The sequence below is a fragment of the Oncorhynchus keta genome, chromosome 3, assembly GCF_023373465.1.
Source record: "Oncorhynchus keta strain PuntledgeMale-10-30-2019 chromosome 3, Oket_V2, whole genome shotgun sequence".
In the NCBI taxonomy this organism is placed as follows: Eukaryota; Metazoa; Chordata; class Actinopteri; order Salmoniformes; family Salmonidae; genus Oncorhynchus; species Oncorhynchus keta.
The window spans coordinates 10759913-10783060 of NC_068423.1; the positions used below are offsets into that span (position 1 = coordinate 10759913).

General features: G+C 43.4%; 1 protein-coding gene across 3 annotated transcripts in view; it reads left to right on the plus strand.

Moving 5' to 3' along the window:
* rhbdl1 (rhomboid, veinlet-like 1 (Drosophila)) overlaps positions 1–19377 on the plus strand; it is a 47784-nt gene extending 28407 nt beyond the window's left edge. For 2 of the 3 annotated variants that reach the window (XM_052488723.1, XM_052488726.1), the window contains 3 exons: positions 14254–14354; positions 17425–17485; positions 17961–19377. In XM_052488723.1, the coding sequence (XP_052344683.1) occupies positions 14254–14354; positions 17425–17485; positions 17961–18232 (434 nt within the window). In that variant the 3' untranslated portion in view covers positions 18233–19377. The remainder of the gene's footprint in view (positions 1–14253; positions 14355–17424; positions 17486–17960) is intronic. The other variant, XR_008087673.1, reaches the window with a different exon arrangement.
* The last annotated feature ends 3771 nt before the right edge of the window (positions 19378–23148 follow it).

Here is a 23148-nt window from a genome sequence, read left to right on the forward strand (position 1 = left end):
AGTACATTTACTTCTGTGCTTTCCATGGGTTATTCCAATATGTCTATCTTTTGAGTCTTCTTTGCATTCAAGTCTCTGTTTTTTCCCAGAAATCTCCTCTCTTTGATTGTTTGTGAATGATATAAAAGTTTCCCAGGAATACAGATTACTGGAACTCAGTTTGTAGCCTCATGTTTATATTCATGTTTTGTCTTGCTTATGAGTTCAATCGTGTCAGAATGTGTTTGTTTTTCTTGGAGAGCAGTAGACCTCACAGGGTTTAGTCGTGCTCTGTGATTACATCCTCACAGACCTTCAGCAGGTAGTGTGTGTGTGTGTGTGTGTGTGTGTGTGTGTGTGTGTGTGTGTGTGTGTGTGTGTGTGTGTGTGTGTGTGTGTGTGTGTGTGTGTGTGTGTGTGTGTGTGTGTGTGTGTGTGTGTGTGTGTGTGTGTGTGTGTGTGTGTGTGTGTGCGCGCGGTACACAAGTTAAAGGAAGTCGATTATACACAGTAAACATGTCCAATCTATAGTTATTTTCAGGTTTCTCTTTTGAGTAAATATACCATCAGTTCTTCATTAAATTATGTGGAGGATGATGAAGCCTTGCTAATCCATGAAAGCTGCACTGCGAGCCTGTTTTCAGTATCCACCATAACATAGCCTAATTAATTAATTATTGTAATAGAAGGTCACTGCACAAAGCCTTGTATTTCCAAGTGTAAATACGCTTATACTTTCATTAGTGTGTGTGCATTAGTGTGTGGTGTTGACCAAAAAGCAGTGGACTTTGTAGGCCCATAGGGACCAGTAGCGGCTGGTGACCTGAACAATTTAGGAGGATGGGAGACCCACGGTATAGGCGCAGACCGCACGGAGACGTCAAAGCCCGTTTCAAAATCGTTCATGGCAAATTATTTTATAACCTTAAACACTTAACAAAGACATTTAGAGTAAAATATGATGGGGAACGAGAATGAGAGGCCTACTTACAGTGTTGGGAAGTTATCACAGCAGTGACTGAATGGGGGTATGAGGCATGAGTGGAGCTGTTCAGAGACTTGACTTCAGTGCAGGACAGGCTCATCGTGGTTGGATGGTGCTGGAGAACAGCGCCACACTTCCACTGAGGGCAGGACAGGATTTGACTGGTGAAGTCAAAATGCAAGAACACAACACAGTTAGACAAAAAAAAGCTAAGAATGAGTTTGTCCAAGCCAGGATTAAAAACACATTGATGTGTATGTGTAATAATGTGATTGTGTTAGTGTATATGATTGACTCGACATAAAGTAATGAGAGAACATTGACAGGGTTTCTTACAGTGCTTGGAGAGGAAGGTCAGGTCATATCAGGAGAGAGTTGACACGTAGTGGAGTGGACATCCCTTCTTAATCGGGGAACGGGAGGGGACTGTAAATATAAATAGCAGATCCATTCCATTAGAGCAGCACCATCATAGGTTTGGGCAACACGTTTCTCCATGAAGTTAAACTCAGACATCTCAGACTTCACAAAGTAAAACATAGACTGCGCATTCAAAGTAGCCAAATAAATGTTCCAGAATAAAGCCCTGATCGTCCACATAACAGACACTAACTAAGAACTGCGAGCTACAAGCTGATGTCTGGGATTCATCCATTTGCCATGTGAGAAAATGTGCTCCGCCAACCTCTTTTAATCTCACTTGCAATGGAAGCTATCAAATCATCCTGAATTGATTTTGACTGTAACAGAGACGCAGGTGCAGTCAGTGAGTTCAATAGGAACGACCAGAGTGAATACAGAACCATGAACATGAAAACAGGAAACAATACTACCTAATGGGTGATGCAACGGAGTGCTAGATAAAGGGGAAGTCATCAGGGAGTGATGGAGTCCAGGTGTGCCTCATGATGGGGTGCAGATGTGCGTAATGATGGTTGCCAGGTGTGCATAATGATGGGTTGCCAGGACCGGTGGTTAGTAGACCAGCGACGTCGAGCTCTGGAGTGGGGGACCGGGAGTAGATGTGACATCGACATCCCAGAGAAGACAGTAGATACTTGTGGCTGAAGTCCCCGAAGCAATGTTCCAACATCTAGTGGATGCCTTCCCAGAAGAGTGGAGGCTGTTATAGCAGCAAAGGGGGGCAACGCCATAGTAATGTCCATGATTTTGGAATGAGTTGTTCGACAAACAGGTGTCCATATACTTTTGGTCATGTAGTGTATGTGGAAAAATCCATACTGTTGCTCCGATATCAAAATATTCATTCAAACAACGACATGGCTTTGCAGTAATGCTGATTCTCAATTCGAATAATGGTTTCAATCCATCATTGAGTTCTCTCTTAATGAGTTTGATTCAGGAGCATTCTGTTGGGCATCCAGTTGTCATTGTGGTAAAAACCTGAGATGGGACTGAATCCATTTTTTTGTTTTCTCTGTTCTTCAGTTTTGTAGAAATTGCTATGATATTTCCACAAACCGCCTTGTATTTTTTTTGTTGAAAATATTCACATTTCTTTGCAAGGGACCCGTGTGGGTTGACAAGTCATTGTCAATTTTGTCTCATAGTTCCATCATGTCATGGATACACATTAAATCGGTATTAAGGAGTCCACATTGTATTTCCCAAAGGGGAAATTTAAGGCATAGGAATTCGATGCGCCATGATATGAGATGGATTAGCTATCCTTTGTATTTGAAATAATTGTTTTATCAGAATACAATGTTAGAATCTTGGCCCTCTTTAATCTCTTCCCAGGAAGTTGATTTGTATGAGTGTTGTTGTGGATACCTGGTATGGCTGTCGTGTTACAGAGGATTCCGATCAGACAGTTATTTTCCCTTTTCTGAGGCCCAATGTGGGAAAACTTTAAGCCAAGCCTTTAGAAAGAGGGAAAGGGAGAACGAGAGCACAGTGGAAGAGTAGAGGGGAGGAGAGAAGAGGGTGCAGAGAACACAAGGCTAGATAAATCACCTCGGGTGCCAGGGAGAGGTGACTCAGGGCGTGACTCGGACACCCTGACACTGAGGCTCTGACTCCAGGTGGAAGGATATTTAATATTCACTGTGGTCTGATTTGAGAGAGAGGAGACACTCTTTTGGCTTATGTAGTTGTCAATATGGCTTTGCTTCTGCTAGTTGAGTCACTTGCTTTATTATACGTTTGGTTCTGGGAATTTATGAAGGGTGTTCTACACTACACAGTACATTAGTAGTATAGCCTGTACTGAGCTCTGTTTAACCTGTATTTTTTTTATAAACCCTGGTGCTGCATTAAGCCCCTGGCCTTGTGTGTAGTTCTGTGGCTGTGAGCCCCTCGATGTAGTCTCCCGGTGGCAGGGTAGTGTGAATCTACATCCAGGAAGCAGGCAGGGTGACCTTGGCGCGGTGCAGTGGGTGGCTGGTTGGTTCATTGGCTGCCGGTGTGATTATGGTAATCCCCCGCCCTTCTCCATGGGGCCCTTCTCACCATCAACCCCACCAAACAATGTGGCACCATCCAGGCTCACTTCCTCTCCCAGTCTTCCCCCTGCGGACTCACTGGTAATGATACCAATGATAACGGATGGCTTTAGTGTAGTGCAAGTTGTTCAACCTCATCCGATGATCCTGGAAGTGTGAGGGAGACGCCCATCTCATGCTTGGTTGTAATGCAGCAACACCCTCCTGGGTGATGCACGGTGGCCATTTTGTGCCAGAATTGTTTCTGAAGTGTTGTGGTTGTCCCAAATAATTACTTTATATTCTATTTCTGTGGGTTGTTCAGTCTAGTCCAGTTACATTCTGTTTGTTTCCATTGGACACTGAACAGTGGCTCCATAACCTTGAGCAAAGCACAGGACTGTATTTCATGGATGTTTTCTTGGCAATCTTTAAAAAACCATTGGAATCATTTTCTCCCAAGGTCATTTGTTGTGTCTGTTTGCTGAAAAGTAGCCGTGACTGAGAACGACATTGGTTGTGACCAGAATCTACACTCTCAGGAAAAAAGGAGCTATCTATAACCTAAAAGGATTCTTCGGCTGTCCCCGTAGGAGAACCCTTTGAAGAACCCTTTTTGGTTCCAGGTAGAACCCTTCTCCCATGGGGACAACCGAATAACCTTTTTGGAACCATTTTTTAAAACAGTGTTTTCAAACACATACCAGTAGCCACTCATAATTATCAGCACAGGCATTCACACACCCCCAGAGACACAAACAGTACAAGCAAACGCCATAGTATACACCACACTTACACTCTCATTTGCTTATGCCCCCCACCCGCCCCTCTTTCTATCTCTCTCAATCTCTCAGAAACACACAAACACACGTGCACACCACACCCAGAGGTGAGATGTGATTATATCTGGCCTCTGGCACCCGGTGCTGTGTTGAATGGTCTCTTCTCTCAGCAGCTCTGAGGATGTGACTGCTGGAGACTATTGATTTTTCTCGATGCCCCCTGTGCTTCCGGGAAACATAAATATTATCATATTTTTCCCAGCCTGACAAACTTGGACCGGGTAGAACGCTGCCTGTGATAGAATTAACCCAATCTCCGAGGAGACCAAGGGCAAGCTGTCTTTGGACCGGGTGTTTTAGCACAGCGCAAATGTTCTGCATTTTATATCTCTCTGTGGGATGATTTGAAGCGCTGCTCTCGCATCGCACTCATGTTGTTATTGCTGTTTTTGTTTTTATAGAGTAGCGTTTAAGGAACCCTCTGATTATGTGGAACTCCATGTTTAGACTGGGCTGTTGTGTTGTTTGCATATCGAGCTTAAATGTTGTCTCTGTCTGGCTAATATGACCAAACATGCACTCACTGACACACACGCTCACACAAGCTCAAAACCACACGCAGATACACTCCCGCTCACACACATCCACCCCACACATCGACTCCATGACTGCTTCTACTGGACTCCTATTTATTATTACTACACAATGACTATGTATTATTACTACACAATGACTATTTATTATTACTACACAATGACTATTTATTATTACTACACAATGACTATTTATTATTACTACACAATGACTATTTATTATTACTACACAATGACTATTTATTATTACTACACAATGACTATTTATTATTACTACACAATGACTATTTATTATTACTACACAAGGACTATTTATTATTACTACACAATGACTATTTATTATTACTACACAATGACTATTTATTATTACTACACAATGACTATTTATTATTACTACACAACATATTTCACAACTCCCCGGCACATGTAAATATCCTACTTCGTCTGAGCGCCTTCTTGTGTTATATTTGAGCTACATTTGATCCTATTTTTATTAATGAGTTTGTATTGTTATTATTCTTCAGACACTTACTTGACTATGTTGCATTGTTAGTTGAACCTGCTAACACAATGTACTCCATGTGCATCATGTGTATACAGTATGACAGAAACCAAACTTGGAACTTGATATGGGGACTCTGGTGGTTTGTTGTGACTGGATGTCCACAATGACTCATTTGACCTGGTATTACTGGCGATGATGAGTAAAAGGCCTCAGTCTTCTTTATTACTTCACATTTGACTATTCTTCCTCTGTCCTCTGACTCTACACCAAGCCAGGGAGATGGATTGTGGTGGCAGACTGGATGGGGACTGATTGTAGATTGTTTGGCTCCCCTTGGAGAAAAGCCACAGAGAGGAGGATGAGGATATTCCCCTTGTCTTTCCGTGCCCACGAAGGACCAGAGAAGGGCTGGCGGGGAGAGGGAGCGTTTATCTCTATCCCAGGTATACCTCCATATTTTAAACAAACTTTCCCAGATTGACAGGACCATTGCAATTCTATTGGGACTTGAAAATGGACTCCCGTCAAGTAAATTACCTTTGGCGTTATGACCACATCAAATAGAGTAGACAAAAGCGCATGTGAAAGATGGCTAGCCTCCAGTTATGCCACCCCATCCACCCTCCTCTTGCCCACTCCTGTCCGCCACTCATTATCAAGACCAGGCAGTAGGGTCCCCTTGGCCTCGCCTCATCCTGTTGCGTGTGGCTCTTGTTGTGTAATGACTGCAGTTACCACCCCATCAGAAATCTATTTGACCAAGGAACAAAAGTGCACCACTTTATAGATCTGTGCTGTATAAGGTTCAAGGCTACGGTTAGGTTTAAGATAAAGGCTGTGTTTGTTTCCTTGCAAAGATGATCCTATGTGTGCTTATCCCAGTGTAACAGAACAATGTGTTGACCTTCTGACCTAAGCTCGGTGGCAGCCCTGTCATGTGCACCACTTGTGAATATTCCTTCCCCATTGCAGTAAACTTGTGTTGATTTTAGATTGTCATGGTTACAATTTCCGAGCCAGGTTTACCGTGGCTGCCTCTTCTCTCAACCTTGTTCTCTGCAGCACTGCAAACAGCACACTAATTCATCTCTGTCTCGTTAAAGGATGCCAGTTTCACAGTGGTCACTCCTACTCCAGGTAAACCCCCACCCCTCGAGAAAACACACGCCCGCCTTTGGTTAAGTTTCCTGCCCCCATGCACTCTCTCTGCTCTCTCTCTCTTCTCTCTCTCTCTCTCTCTCTCTCTCTATCTCTCTCTCTTTCTCTCTCTTCCATCCTCTCTCTCTCACCCCCTTTCTCTTGCTCTCCCTCCATTTCTGCTTGGTAAATAAATCTGATCAGGCATTTCCTCAGTTTATTAGCCAGGCGAGGCAGCCTTTCAAGTGGGAGAGTGCTGACTGCAGCACATCTCACTTGCAGGGCCGGGAGATTTAATACATAGCAGATGTGTCTGTCTGAGGCGAGCGTGTACAAACTGAGCAACCGGAACTTCGACTAAACAATCCTCTCAGAGGATAGAAATAGCCTCTATTGAAAAGAGCTTTGAAAGGAAGAATTCTCAAGCACCTGAGTTCGGGTTTAAGGCTGAGGCAAAGTGGAGTGCAGTACATTTCAACTGTTTGGTATTGATTATAGACACACATCAATGATGATTACCAAGAAACATTTTTTAGAAAATCAAGCTGTCCGTGTATGCAGTTCAGTCTGGGTAATAGCAAACTATGTGGGATCAGATATCAGACACGGTCATCGCCTTTCCGTGAATCGAGAGCTCTGGCGATGGCGAGTTAACTGACTAAATGTTTTATTTCCTTCCTTTCTCAGTGAAGGATTAAAAGGAGAATGTGAATCATGGAGTGTGTGAATCACATGAATAAATCACCACTCATTGTCCTTGCAGCGTCCCTTTCTGATTCACTGATCGACTGGCCAATCAGGAAATGCTGCTCAATGCATGTTAATGCCCTGGGCCAATTAGTCAATTGGTGTCCTTAGTGCTCCATATAGTTTGGGTCATATAATAAAATAGGTTGACAAATCCCACATGTTTTGGTTAAGCTCTTATCTGTCCAAAATCACCTAAAATGTGTAACGCTACAACCATACTTTAACCTGTTCCACCTACAACTGTTTAACCCTGCTGTGTTGTTGAAATACTCTACAAAAACTATCCTTTTGAAAACACTAAGCATGTTTGCTCTGAAAGCACGGAGGTGGGTGTATAGGCAGCCAGATTCCCTTGTTTTGTTTTTTTGTTGAAGGATTCTTAAGTTATTGCATGATTTTCTGTTCTGTAGCTGCCAGTTGAGCCACTGGAGTGACTCCCTTAGGCACTCAGCTCTGGTCTTGGATCAGTTGTCCCTTGGTCATGGTTAGCCATTGCTTAAGGGCATCATCTACTAATGTCACTGCCAATCTGCTTGGTTTAGTTTGACAGGCAAAACCAGAGTCAGTCGAATTCGCCCACAAAAGAGGATCATCATCACATAGTCACTGTAAATGTATAGTGTATATAGTGTAAAAATGCATTCTATGCATTACAAGATGAGTCATACTGTAAACATATTGTGCGCACATACTGTATACACACACACACACACACACACACACACACACACACACACACACACACACACACACACACACACACACACACACACACACACACACACACACACACACAAAGACCGGGGGGTGAACTTGATGATGCTTAGAAAATCAGCACAGTAAATGCATCTGCGCATGAACTGTAAACTGCCAACAACACACAGAAATAATCTGAGACCTCACGTCTGGGCTCCCGATGAGTGAGATATCCCTAAATCTCCAACTCCCCGTGAACAGGAGAGCCCAGATGACAGGCCCTGGTTAATATCCACATCCAAAGCCCTTTAACCAGCGCTGTGCTAGCAGGAAGAGGGAGCTGTGTGAAAGACTGCTGTCCTCCCCACGGACTCCTTCGCTTCCCTTTCAGGCCGGGGGTCTTTGGGCCCCCTCCCTCCCTGCTCCCCCCCCACTTTACTACAGATGTGGCGTCCCGCCAGCGACTAGTGTCATGTGGCCCTGGGCCGCTGGCTGCTGAATAGGATGTCGCCGTAGCGATGTGGCAGCTCGCCGCACTACTGCTAAAACAGTGCAGTGTTGTTATGACAGCCTGCCAACGACATTACATCTCTGTGCTGTGTTCTGAAGGAAACACATTCCTAGTATGAGTATCATGAGTTACTCTTGCATGTGTACTGTGAATTCACCTTTGCCGTTCAAATGTACATGAAAGCTTCACTTACAGTTAGTCTTAACTGGAAAATAAATGCTGTATTGAAGTAATAATTGAACCATATTGAATTAATATTTTTTGAGGAATCGAGGAACACATCTGAGAGGAGCCTGTGTGAAAGTTGCTCCAATTCCATTTTCTCCCCCGCGACTTTGAAGAGATCAGAGAGCACTCGGTATGTAATTGCAATTTCTTGGAACCACAAAAAAAAATGGGGCAATATGGATCTTTACAAGTCTTCAGCTGCTGCACTCACTTCATCAAGCGTCGAATCCTCCAGAAATCCATGTAAAATAGAACTGTGAGTGTCGGGGGGATAAAGGACTCAGGGAACGCACTCCGATTTCCATCTGTCATCTGATGATGATCACCACCGCCACCACAGGCTGACAGGGCACTCTTTAAGGAGCCACACACATACAGGCACAGGCACAGGCACACGCACACACACACACACACACACACACACACACACACACACACACACACACACACACACACACACACACACACACACACACACACACACACACACACACACACACACACACACACACACACACACACACACACACACACACACAGAATATGAATGGAATAGGCATTATAGATGAATGCCCGCACAATTTTATTTTATCAACCCTTTTTCATTTCTGCTCATTTCAATAATTAGTGAAGGCTGACGGTGTCCTTGTGAACAACTGCCACTGTGATTAACTGCTTAAAATTCTGTCTTACTTCACTTTGGCGGGTCCAGTAGAACAACAGTGAGGACACGCTGTGACATGTTGTAGTATGATTGTGATATCTGTATAGATTGCACAGTTTAAAGAACACATTTACCACAAAACCAAGTTTAACTTTGAAATTCCAGACAATAATTTGATGGGGAGAGGTTTTATCAATTTTCATGCTGTAAATGCTTTGACAATGTGCGCCTACACAACTAGACAGTACCTGCTACCCATATAATTACGTATAGATATAGTGATACCCCGCCTCCCGGGTGGCGCCAGCTGTGCCATCAGAGACTCCCAGGCTCTGTCGTAACCGTCCGCGACCGGGGGAATTGGCCCATAGCCAAGCTATGCAGATTTCTAACTAGACTGTTCTTATGTATACAGGACCAGATAGTCACAAATAAAATTTGAATAAAATTGTATTTGTCACATGCGCCGAGTACAATTGGGTGTAGACTTTACAGTGAAATGATTACTTATGAGCCCTTTCCCAACAATGCAAAGTCAAAGTATGAACATGTAGCAAATAAGGCAACAAAAAAAAACTGTAACAATAAAAACGAAATAACGAGGCTATATATAAGGAGTACCGGTACCGAGTTAATGTTCATAATAATAATAATAATATATGCCATTTAATGTTCAGGGGTGCGAAGTAGTTGAGGTAGTTGAGGTTACATGTACATGTAGGTAGGGGTAAAAGTAACTGGGCAATCAGGATAGCTAATCAATAGAGTAGCAGCAGCATATGTGAAGAGTGTGAAAATGTGTCTGTTTGTGTGTGTGTGTGTGTGTGTGTGTGTGTGTGTGTGTGTGTGTGTGTGTGTGTGTGTGTGTGTGTGTGTGTGTGTGTGTGTGTGTGTGTGTGTGTGTGTGTGTGTGTGTGTGTGTGTGTGTGTGTGTGTGTCTGTGTCTGTGGTGTCAATATGCATGTGTGTGTGTGTGTTTTGTGTATGTAGTGTGTGTGTATGCGTATGTGTATGTGTGTGTTGGAGTGTCATTGTAGTATGTGTGTGTGTGAGTCCAGTGATTGTGCATAGAGCCAGTGCAAGAATGCCAGTGGGGGAAAAATGGGGTAGCCATGTGATTAACTGTTCAGCATTCTTATGGCTTGGGGGTAGAAGCTGTTCAGGAGCCTTTTGGTCCCAGACTTGGCGCTCCAGTACCGCTTGCCGTGCGGTAGCAGAGAGAACAGTCTATGACTTGGGTGGCTGGAGCCTTTGACCATTTTTAAGGCCTTCCTCTGACACCGCCTGGATTGTAGGGAGCTCGGCCCCAGTGATGTACTGGGCCGTACGGACTACCCTTTGTAGCGCTTTGCAGTCAGATGCCAAGCAGTTGCCATTCGAAGCGTTGATGCAGCCAGTCAAGATGCTCTTCGCGTTGCAGCTGTAGAACTTTTTGAGGATCTGAGGGCCCATGGAAAATCTTTTCAGCCTCATGAGTGGGAAGAGGCGCTGTTGTGCCCTCTTCATGACTGTGTTGGTGTGTTTGCGCCATGATAGGTCCTTAGTGATGTGGACACCGAGGAACTTGAAACTCTCAACCGTCTCCACTACAGTCCTGTAAATGGGGGCGTGCTCGGCCCTCAGCTCCTTTGTCTTGCTGACGTTGAGGGGGAGGTTGTTGTCCTGGCACCACACTTCCAGGTCTCTGACCTCCTCCCTGTAGACTGTCTCATCGTCGTCGGTGATCAGGCCCACCACAGTCATGTCGTCAGCAAAAGTAATGATGTTGTTGGAGTCGTGCGTAGCCACACAGTTGTGGGTGAACAGGGAGTACAGAAGGGGACAAAGCACGCACACCTGAGGGGTTGTTGCCTACTCTCACAACCTGGGGGCGGCCCGTCAGGTAGTCCAGGATCCAGTTGTAGAGGGAAGTGTTTAATCCCAGATTCCTTAGTTTAGTGATGAGATTGGAGGGCACTATGGTGTTGAACTCTGAGCTGTAGTCAATGAACAGAATTATCATGTAGGTGTTCCTGTTGTCCAGGTGGGAAAGAGCAGTGTGGAGTGCAATAGAGATTGTATAATCTGTGGGGCGGTATGCGAATTGGAGTGGGTCCAGGGTGTCTGGGATGATGGTGTTGATGTGAGCCACGACCAGCCTTTGAAATCTTTTCATGGTGTTGGGTTCTGAGAATAGGAAATATACTTATTCATGTCACTGAGGGAGAGAGGGTAATGTATAACGTTTACATTATATCAGGGATCCTATTGAAAGACTGAGTGCAGAGAAGAGATCACATGTGGCAGGTATTGATGGATTAGTGTTGAAGGGGGGTCGAGGTCAGGTCAGGTCATATTAAGGGAGGAAGAACAGTTTATGGCCCATATCACTTCGTGTCCTGCCTAGCAGTAAAATATACAATGTTTATACCGATGTGTAGGAGGAGACTCAGCCTAGGAGGAAGGGTTAAATACCAGTGCTTGTGTGAAAATGTTTTTGTCCTGTGCAGCTGTATTGATCCTCATGGAAGAATAAACGTGGTTGAGCTTTCATAGTGTCCGGGTGAGTTTTTTACTCTGATAATTAAAACCTAACAATGGCTACAGATGTGAGTGCTTCAGGTCGTAAATCCTATAGACAGGTTACCTTGGCATTCTTGAGCACAGGGACTATGGTGGTCTGCTTGTGACATGTGGTTTTAACAAGCTGGGTCAGGGAGAGGTTGAAAATGTCAGTGAAGACACTTGTAGGTTTCGATCTTGGTCCTGTATTGACACTTTGCCTGGTTGATGGTTCATCAGAGTAGGATTTCTAATAAGCGCCTGGATTAGTGTCCCACTCCTTCAAAGTGACAGCTCTAGCTTTTAGCTCAGTGCGGATGTTGCCTGTAAATCCATGACTTCTGGTTGGGATATGTATGTATGGTCACTGTGGGGAAGATATCGTCAATGCACTTATTAATGAAGATGATGACTGATGAGTTAAACTCCTCCAAGCCATCAGATGAATCTTAGATCAAATTCCAGTCTGTGCTAGCGAAACAGTCGTGTAACTAAGTATGCGCTTCATCTGACCTCTTCCGTATTGATACTGGTACTTCCTGTTTGAGTTTTTGCTTGTAAGCAAGAATCAGGAGGATAGAGTTATGGTCATGATTTGCCAAATGGAAGGTGAAGGAGAGCTTTGTATGCATCTCTGTGTGAGGAGTAAAGGTGATCTAGTGTTTTTTTCACCTCTAGTTGCATAGGTGACATCCTTGTAGAAATGAGGTAACACAGATTTCAGTTTTACTGCATTAAAATCACCGGTCACTAGGAGCGTCGTCTCTGGGTGAGCATTTTCTTGTTTGCTTATGGCACATACAGCTCATTGAGTGCGGCCTTAGTGCCAGCATCGGTTCGTGGTAATAAATAGACAGCTCTTGGTAAATAGTATGGTCTACAACTTATCATGAGGTAATCTTACTCAGGCAATCAGAACCTTGAGACTTCCTCAATATTAGATTTTGCGCACCAGCTGTTGTTAACAAAGAGACACACACCCCCTCCCCTGAGCTTACACAAAGCTGCTGTTCTGTTCTGCCTATGTATAGAAAAACCATCTAGATTTATATTTTCCATGTCCTTGTTCAGCCACGACTCGGAGAAACATCGGATATTACAGTTCTTCAGATCACGTCGATAGGATAGCCTCGAACGGAGCTCTTCCAGTTTATTCTCCAGTGATTGCACGTTCGCCAAAAGAACAAAGAGTAGACGCGGCTTATCCACTCTCCGACACAGTCTCATCAGATGTCCCACACGCTGGTGTCGAGGATTTGGATCTGGTCTGGGATAGTGGTCTTTCACCTCCGACTCATTGAAGTAGAAGTCCTCATCCAAACCGGGTTAGTGACAGCTGTTCTGATGTCCAGAAGCCCTTTTTTGTTGTGTTACAGCCTGAATTCAAAATGGATTAAATATTGTTTTAAAAAAAACATCTTAACGCTAAACTTTGTGGTAACAGTTAGTGTAAACTTTCCTGTTTCAGCATGACAATGCCCCCGTGCACAAAGCGAGGTCCATGCAGAAATAGTTTGTCTGCACAGAGCCCTGACCTAATCGAACACCTTTGGGATGAATTGTAAGACCGACTGCGAGCCAGGCCTAATCGTCAACATCACTGCCGACCTCACTAATGCTCTTGTGGCTGAATGGAAGCAAGTCCCCGGAGCAATGTTCCAACATCTAGTAGAAAGCCTTCCCAGAAGAGTGGAGGCTGTTATGGCAGCAAAGAGGGGGACCAACTCCATATTAATGCCTATGATTTTCGAAAGAGATGTTCGACGAGCAGGTGTCCATATACTTTTGATCATGTAGTGTATCAGAAGCCAATGCTTCAGTATAATCTACATGGGATCAAGAGGACATTATAGTATCGTAGCAAGAGTACGTCATAGATAAACCCTCCTATTATGGTCTCCTTGTGGTATGTGTAGATTATGGTCTTTGTAGCTGTCCAATTTAATATGTGTCTAAGTACAGTATATAAGATAACATTTGACTATGGTATTTTTTGTTTAACGTGACTGTTTTGTTTTATGAGCCTGGTGGTGGTGCTTGGCAGCTATAGTGTAAACCATGTGTAAACCATGTGCACACCAGCACAGAAGAGAAAAACAGTATGCGGGTGTATAGATATGAAGAGGGCAAGTCGAGGTCAACTGACGACAGACACACAAGGATGTGTTCTTTTGAGTTCAGGGGGATGCTGGGAGGAAGGTGACTGAAATTGCTATGGTGATGATGAGTAACCTAACCTCTCTCTTTTTCCTCCATCTCCCAACATTTTCCTCTATATTTTTCACTCTCTTTCTGAACATTGCGCTCTATTTCTGAAAATTGCTCTCCTTCTGTCTCTCTCTTCTCTCTCTCTCTCTCTCTCTCTCTCTCTCTCTCTCTCTCTCTCTCTCTCTCTCTCCTCTCCCCCTCTTTCTCTCTCACCATTTCTCTCTCCCCAGGTTCCCTGACTGTGTCCATCACAGACATGCGTGCTCCAGTGGTGGGGGGCTCCGGGGGTGTCTACGCTCTGTGCTCGGCGCATCTGGCCAACGTCGTCATGGTAACTGCCGTCATCATCGCCTTCATTGTCACACTTGATAACAGTATCAATGGAGACCAAAATATCAGAGAAATCCCGTTAAGAGAGTTCTCCTCCACACAACATCCTTCTGTTTTGTGTTTAGATAGACTCTTGTGCTTGCCCTCATCAAGCTCTGCAAGTGTGAGTGGGATGTACAATGGGAGCGATGCGCTTTAGCAAGGATTCCATGCCGGAGAGCACACACAGAGAGTGGGTCCCTATCAATATGATGTGATAAGGACTTTTTATAACCGGCTAACAAGCACTTTTTTGGATAAGAGCCATGGAATATTCCAGAACTCCCATGATCATAGCTTAGCTCAGAAAGGAACTCTCTGCATTTGGGCTATTGACTTAACTTGAAATGCTGTTTTGATTCCACCCTTGATCTGTTATTCGTTGTTTTCCTTTGTAATATATTCTTAACACCTCTCTATTTATAAGTGCCAAACTCTATGCATATGGGAATATTAAAGGCTATGTCAATCTGTTCCTCAATACTCCCTAGGTGCCTGGTCTGCCAAATGTCTCCGCAACAGAAAACATAAAATGTGCGATCACACTGTCTGTGTGTGTGTGTGTGTGTGTGTGTGTGTGTGTGTGTGTGTGTGTGTGTGTGTGTGTGTGTGTGTGTGTGTGTGTGTGTGTGTGTGTGTGTGTGTGTGTGTGTGTGTGTGTGTGTGTGCGTGCTTGCGTCAGCATCAGTGTGTCTGGATGTGCGATGTCTCAGCACATTCTGTCAGAAGACTCAGGGCTGTGTAAGATCTGATGAATCACTCTTAGTAGATAAGGCCTACACTACAAGCAAAAGAGATGCCAGCAAAAGTCGAACTCAAAATGCATCAGCAGCCCCAGAGTAAAGAGTTTAAACTTTGACCCCTACTCCCAGAAAACGAAGCGTCTGTTGTTTATTACGCCTGGCCCCCGGGTTTGTTTTTTCTTCTTTGCGTCTCAGGGGGCGGAAGTGTTTTTACTCCAGTAGATCTCATCTATCTGTCCAAAAGCTTTTATCGTCAGTTATTTGGATGAGACGATTGAACAGAGTTTTTGTCTCACTGCTGTCAAGGCCATCAAAATGATTTATGTTAAATCGGCCAAATGCCTCTTCATCTCTACATTAAAGTTCAGACTGAACAAGAAATCTGCACCTATCCTGGTTGAATTAACACTTTAATTTGTCCTCCCGCGGGTAACTAGAGACCCAATTAACCTTTTATGTACTGTATGTTGATCTTATAATTTATTGAAAACTTAAGTGTCATATACTCATCCAAGGTTAAAGTGAGTGGTGGTGTTTCTTTGGATTTTCTCCTACTATATCTATTGTGTTATATTCTCCTACATTATTTTAACATTACTACAAACGTCAAAGTGTTTTCTTTCCAATGGTACCAATTATATGCATAATTATTCTTCAGGGCCTGAGCAACAGGCAGTTTACTTCGGGCACGTCATTCAGACGCAAATTGAGAAAAAAGGGGCCTAGCCCTAAGAAGATTTATTTAAAATAAAAAACATGTTTTCCCATCTCGCGAGGTTAAATAAATAAAGAAATGACTATAGTAAGTGCCTATTAAGTGCCAAATAAAGTAACAGGGTTGCCTGTAACAGGGTTTAAAACGTCATCTTAAATCATCCATAACTCCCCTCGTGACAGGGGGAATGGAAGCCTGTTGTGTTCAACGGGGAGGGGCAATTAAATGCAAGCTTCACACATTTTTATTTTATTGTTAAAACATTTCTTTCCATCAATGGTAACAGGGTTGACGTTTTATGCTCGACCCGCTCAGTTTTCCACCACAAAACATAAGAAAATGTACAACGCTATGATTTCACTAGTGTAGATATTTTATTTTTATTGAGCAACAAGCTAAAGAAAATAAATAGGATGAAATGAGATTAGCACTTGCTCATAAGAATGAAGACCTTTTGAAAACAGACATTTCTTTTCGGAGCTAATGTAAAAGATGTACCAGTTCCTCTCGATTCGGCGCATACCTGGCACTAGCATGAACACGTGACCTCTGCCTTAAAAACCTGTGACTGCCCTCCTCAAGCGTCTTAGCCAAGTGCACCACCTCAAAAGCTAGCTAATGAGGCAATGCAAGCGGGGACACTTAATGTCGAGGAGTAGGTTTCACACATCCCCATGTGCTACACTAACATCGTCTTGATGTAGAAATTCCAAAGAAAAGTACTCAGTTTTTAGAATACTGTACAAAAGCACCCCATTATCCCCTTGTCTCAATGGAGGTACAGCTTCATTTAGATCCCTGAGCTTAGTATTGATAGGCAAAATGGAGGATGCACTTCTCTCCATTGAGAGCATGTAAAACAAACTTCAGCAAGGAAAAAAATAAGGGAAAGTGAGCGTCTCTATCATGTGAGTGCCCCCCTTCTCCCTTCCTTATTCATGCTGCTTGGTTGACCTCCCCCATACTCTTGACACTTGTCATTTATTTGTGCTATTACTGCACTTTCATGAGGCCCTGCCGTCGCATAGACGAATAGGCTGAGTTGTGTGTATAGGCCTGCACTTTATTGACTTTCTTCAGGATCTTTAATCTTGCGTGGCACTCGGCTTTGCCTGCCTGGCTTCCTCTGCAAGGGAGCAAAACACTACTGCTTCCTCCCGGGTCTCCCAGGACCTAGAGGATATGAAGAGGGACGAGATTGGTGCAATCCTTCATCCTGGGTAATAAACATGTTATTCTGAGGCAGAAACCTTTTGTATTATCCCAGGAGGAACACAGGGTGTTTTATTGGGCCGTTCTCACCCTCCGTAAAGCTATCTTAACCCTGATTAATAGAACGGGCAGCAAGGTGGATCCACCGATTGGAGACCAGCCAGGTGTATAATCATGTCTCTGTCTAGTAGGCCTGTCCTCATCCTACCTGTTTGGAAGTGGATGTCTGATCGCTGCGGTTCACACACGTCCCCTACAGAATGCAGAGATGGTGGAGGTACTCACTGTGTAAGCTGTAAATGTACAGGTCTTTGGAGCTGACTGCTTGTGTTTGACTTGCCGCTCGTCTCTCTGTTTTGCAGAACTGGGCCGGTATGCGGTGTCCATACAAGCTCCTCCGCATGATTCTGGCACTGGTGTGCAGTAAGTTTCCTACTATATCCATATAGCCATTCAATATCTACACTATTTTCAAATCAAATTGTATTGGTCACATTTACGTGTTTTGCAGGTGTTATTGTGGGTATAGCGAAATGCTTGCGTTATAACTTGAGTGGGCCTTGTAAAATGAGTTGAGGTATTGCTTCAAGTGCAATGGGGAGGAGTGAGTGGCCCTCAGGTTGCAGATTGGATATGTAGTATTTCGTTCAGAGGATATGACTTATGCTGTATGGCAGTGACTTTTCCCAATTCACTACGACTTTCATCAGTGTGCAATATGTCCCGTCCGTCTGTCCCGCGTTGGACTTCCCCATACCTCAGTCTAGTGTATCCTTAGCCAGCCCATCTCTTTAAACATAGCCTTAGCCTTAGCAAAGCCCTAGTCTTGGACTCTACTCAAAACTCTATCTGCCAAATCCCACATTTCCACTCATATTGATGACTTCTTCCATTGCAGTGAGTTCGGAGGTGGGCCGTGCTGTGTGGCTGCGCTTCTCCCCGCCCTTGCCCTCCTCGGGGCCCCAGCCCAGCTTCATGGCCCACCTGGCGGGAGCGGTGGTGGGCATCAGCATGGGCCTGCTCATCCTGCGCAGCTACGAGGAGAGCCTGCAGAAGCAGTGCTCCTGGTGGGTCATCCTCTTCTCCTTCATCACCTTCCTTCTCTTCGCCATCTTCTGGAACATCTTCGCCTACGAGCTGCTGGGGGTGCAGCTTCCACCCGCTCCCTGACACCAAGAAGCTCTCTCTCACTCCATTACATTTTCCCTCTCACTGTCACATGTCAAGACCCAGCGCCTTCGCCGTATCCTTTTCCTGTCCGCTCAGCCAACCTCCCCGGCAAACACCATTCAAAACACAGGAAGTTATTTAATTCAAAACTGTACAGAGCAGGAATAATTTTTCCCAATGTACCCATATCATCATAGAATGATCTCTGTTTTGTGGTGGGAGGGAATTTGGTAGAAATATATGCAGGTGAAAGATGTGTAGCTGTCTTTATATTCTCATTGTGGAGCATCCCTTTTGTCTTTTGTGTTGAAGCTTAACCCAGCTTCAGGTAGAACCTGTCAGAGAGCCATTATGATTAATACCATGCAGCGTCAGCTCTCCTTTGCGTTCAGAGTGGGTTTATGACCCTTGAGGTGCTTCTTACTGGACAGATGTGTGTTCTGTCGGTATTCCTCACAGCCCCTTTTAAAGACATGAGGCAGAAGGACACCAATGTTCTACTGCCCAACATGCACCTAAACACTAGATCTACACTGTGGAATAAGAATAGGAATTCACAGGATTAGGTATTACATGTAACAAGGCATGCAGCTAGGAAGGTGGAAAAGACAGAGAAGAAAATAAATCAATGCTGAAACCGTGATATACTATTTCCCCACCATCACCACTGTGGTGCTCATGTCCCTAGTAGCCATTGTCACTCTCATTTTCCACCCAACCTAAATGCTTCAGCAGGTTAGTATAATCTCTAGCAGTACCATACCCTAGCCTGCTAAAGCACCAGCATCTCATCTGGCCCATGCTCTAAGGTCCAAACTGAGCCGTGTGCTCTTTACACCCCCGGACACACCAACCCGCAACCTTCTCCTGTGTCACCGTCTCCAAGAACAACCACTGCCTGATGCTGTAAGTCAGCGCGGGAACGCAAAGCGAGCGACACAGGCCTCTCTGTCTATTCTCACTCTAACAGACGGAACTGGGGAGGGCAACGGACATGTCATCATCGCCTGACCTCTGACCTTCGTGTCCCAGCGGGCATTGGGTTCAGTCTGTCAAAGCCCAGTCTATACCTCAGTGTCTCATTCTTAGGGACTGTATACTTTTGTAAAGGAATGTACACATAAAAAAGGAGTGTTAATCATTTATTTCTGTTTCTTTCTTGTTTGGGAAAACAAAAGAAGAACATTTCAAATGGTGCAGACGTAATGCTATGATTGTTGTTCTTATGATTACTCCTACTATACAGCTTTGATCCTCTGAAAGTGATTTGACAGCAGACACCCCTGGTTACTATGATGAATGAACATCAATGAAGCAAGTTACACTCATCTTTATAAATCTTAGTGCTTTACAGAATAAGCCATAGAAGAACCAATTCAACGTAGAAATGGAAAACAAAGGCAGAGTGAAAACAGTCTGTTTGCTGGTATATGCTTCGGTGAAATTTCTGCCGTGTCGTCCTCATTGGTAATGTCAAAGCTGATAATAACACATGTCATATGAGTTGTGGCAAATGAGACCGGATGACGAAGCCAAACTTTTTGTGCAAGAACATGCTTGAGAAACGCTGGACTGTCGCACTCAGGCGACATTAGATATTTGTTGATAAACACATCTTAAAACCTTGGTTGCCAGATAGAATATTTAGACACACGTTACTACATGGTTGCCAGATTCTAAATCCCTCCCAGTGTGGTGATGCCTGACGACAGTATATTTTGGTTAATGACACATTTGGGATAGAGAAACCTGCCACAAATTAGCTCATTGACTGAATCAAGAAATTGCTGAGCTTTGACTAATCTTGAAATTCCATTCACTTATTTAATTTCTGTATACTTTTTTTCTTCAGTCTGTAGTCTATCTAATTTGGAAGGTTTCTTCTGACTGATTTAGAACACTTTTAGAGTTGCCAATGCTGACAATTGGTCTCAGACATAATCCTCAGCATACATGATTATGTCACTGACAGAGGATACAGGCATACTGAGTGTGCCATAACGAATAACTCTATGAAAGGTGAATTCTATCTAAGAGGAGGATAATTGTGCCTCGTAAGCTAAAGAATCCATAGCACATTAACCCAGAAAAGGCATAGGGCTGATTAAAGGGTTATAAACTAAATACCGATGTTTTTGTAAAACACATAATACTGTTTAAAGGTCCAATGCAGCCATTTTTATCTCAATATCAAATAATTTCTGGTTAACAATTAAGTACCTCACTGTGATTGTTTTACAAATGTACTTCTTAGCAAAGAGCAATATCTCAATAAATAATTATGCTCGGACTGAGTGAGGAGTGGAAAACTGAAAACTAGCTGTTATTTTCAGAGAGGTTCTTCTTGGCCAAAACTCCATCCAACCAAAACAGGCAGACATTTCAGGTGGTCTTTTCAAACAGCTCTTACACTAAAAAGGCATTATCATCATTTTCACAGTATTATTCCAACCTCATAGTGTGGAAATATACTGTATATAAAACAAAGGAGAATCAGGTTTTTGACTGCACTGGGCCTTGAATAGGAATCTTCCAGGAAATGAAAACGAAAAACGACTAAAGGGGTGACAAAAGCTGAAGTACAAGGTAAAAGCTTCTATCTCCCCACCTTTAAAAACGCACCCAGGTCTCAGTTAAAACAGGCTTTTTAATTGTATTTTTAAATCACTGTATGTCTAATAAATCCCTGTATGTTTTTATTTGATCAAAATAACTCAAAAGATATATGTTTTATCATGTATTTCTCTGAGACTCTTTTTGCCATTGAAATGTGCGGGCGTGTCAATACGAATGTAAATATATTTACATACACAGCCCTGATTGGCGTATAGGATCTTCTAGACTCCAGAGCCTACCCCGCTTACCCCTTCAAAGTAGGAGGCATAGAGATCCTATTAAATGACTAATCCCTCAATGGTCCTTCTGTAGCTCAGTTGGTAGAGCATGGCGCTTGTAACGCCAGGGTAGTGGGTTCGATTCCCGGGACCACCCATACGTAGAATGTATGCACACATGACTGTAAGTCGCTTTGGATAAAAGCGTCCGCTAAAAAATGGCATATATATATATATATGTTGCAGAAAGGCATGAAATGGCAGCCATTTTGGTCACGGAGAAATCCAAACCAGTCTAATTAGAATTAATGGCAGTAAAGTCATAGGTGATGTATTTTCTGCTTTTCCTTATGCTGGAAAATAAAAGTAAGGCATGTGATATATCAGAAGTTGTTAAATAGAAATACTGCCATATACAGTACATACAGTTGAAGTCGGAAGTTTACATACACTTAGGTTGGAGTCATTAAAACTCGTTTTTCAACCAGTCCACAAATTCCTTGTTAACAAACTATAGTTTTCGCAAATCGGTTAGGACATCTAGTTTGTGTATGACACAAGTAATATTTCCAACAATTGTTTACAGACAGATTATTTCACGTATAACTCACTGTATCACAATTCCAGTGGGTCAGAAGTTTACATACACTATATTTACTGTGCCTAAATTGACTGTGGATGTATTTCAAGGCCTACCTTCAAACTCAGTGCCTCTTTGCTTGACATCATGGGAAAATCAAAAGAAATCAGACAAGACCCCAGATTTTTTTTTTGGTAGACCTCCACAAATCTGGTTCATCCTTGGGAGCAATTTCCAAATGCCTGAAGGTACCGCATTTATCTGTACAAACAATAGTACATAAGTATAAACACCATGGGGCCACGCAGCCATCATACCGCTCAGGAAGGAGCCGCGTTCTGTCTCCTAGAGATGAACGTACTTTGGTGCGAAAAGTGCAAATCAATCCCAGAACAACAGCAAAGGACCTTTTGAAGATGCTGGAGGAAACAGATAAAAAAAATATCTATATCCACAGCAAAACGAGTCCTATATCGACATAACCTGAAAGGCCGCTCAGCAAGGACGAAGCCACTGCTCCAAAACCGCCATAAAAAAACAGACAATGGTTTGCAACTGCACATGGGGAGAGATCATACTTTTTGGAGAAATGTCCTCTGGTCTGATGAAACAAAAATAGAACTGTTTGGCCATAATGACCATCGTTATGTTTGGAGGAAAAAGGGGGAGGCTTGCAAGCCGAAGAACACCATCCCAACCGTGAAGCACGGGGGTGGCAGCATCATGTTGTGGGGGTATTTTGCTACAGGAGGGACTGGTGCACTTCACAAAATAGATGGCATCATAACGGTGGAAAATTATGTGGATATATAGAAGCAACATCTCAAGACATCAGTCAGGAAGTTAAGGCTTGGTCGCAAATTAGTCTTCCAAATGGACAATGACCCCAAGCATACTTCCAAAGTTGTGGCAAAAGGGCTTAAGGACAACAAAGTGAAGGTATTGGAGTGGCCATCACAAAGCCCTGACTTCAATCCCATCGAAAATATGTGGGCAGAACTGAAAAAACGTGTGCAAGCAAGGAGGCCTACAAACCTGACTCAGTTACACCAGCTCTGTCAGGAGGAATGGGCCAAAATTCACCCAACTTATTGTGGGAAGCTTGTAAAAGGCTACCCAAAACATTTGACCCAAGTTAAACAATTTAAAGGCAATGCCAAATACAAATTGAGTGTATGTAAACTTCTGACCCACTGGGAATTTGATGAAAGAAATAAAAGCTGAAATAAATCACTCTACTATTATTCTGACATTTCACATTCTTAAAATAAAGTGGTGATCCTAACTGACCTAAGACAGTGACTTTTTACTAAGGTTAAATGTCAGGAATTGTGAAAAACTGAGTTTAAATGTATTTGGCTAAGGTGTATGTAAACTTCCGACTTCAACTGTATACAATGCCTTCGGAAAGTATTCAGACCCCTTGACTTTTTCCACATTTTGTTAGGTTACAGCCTTATTCTTTTTTTTAATCATCAATCTACACACAATATCCCATAATG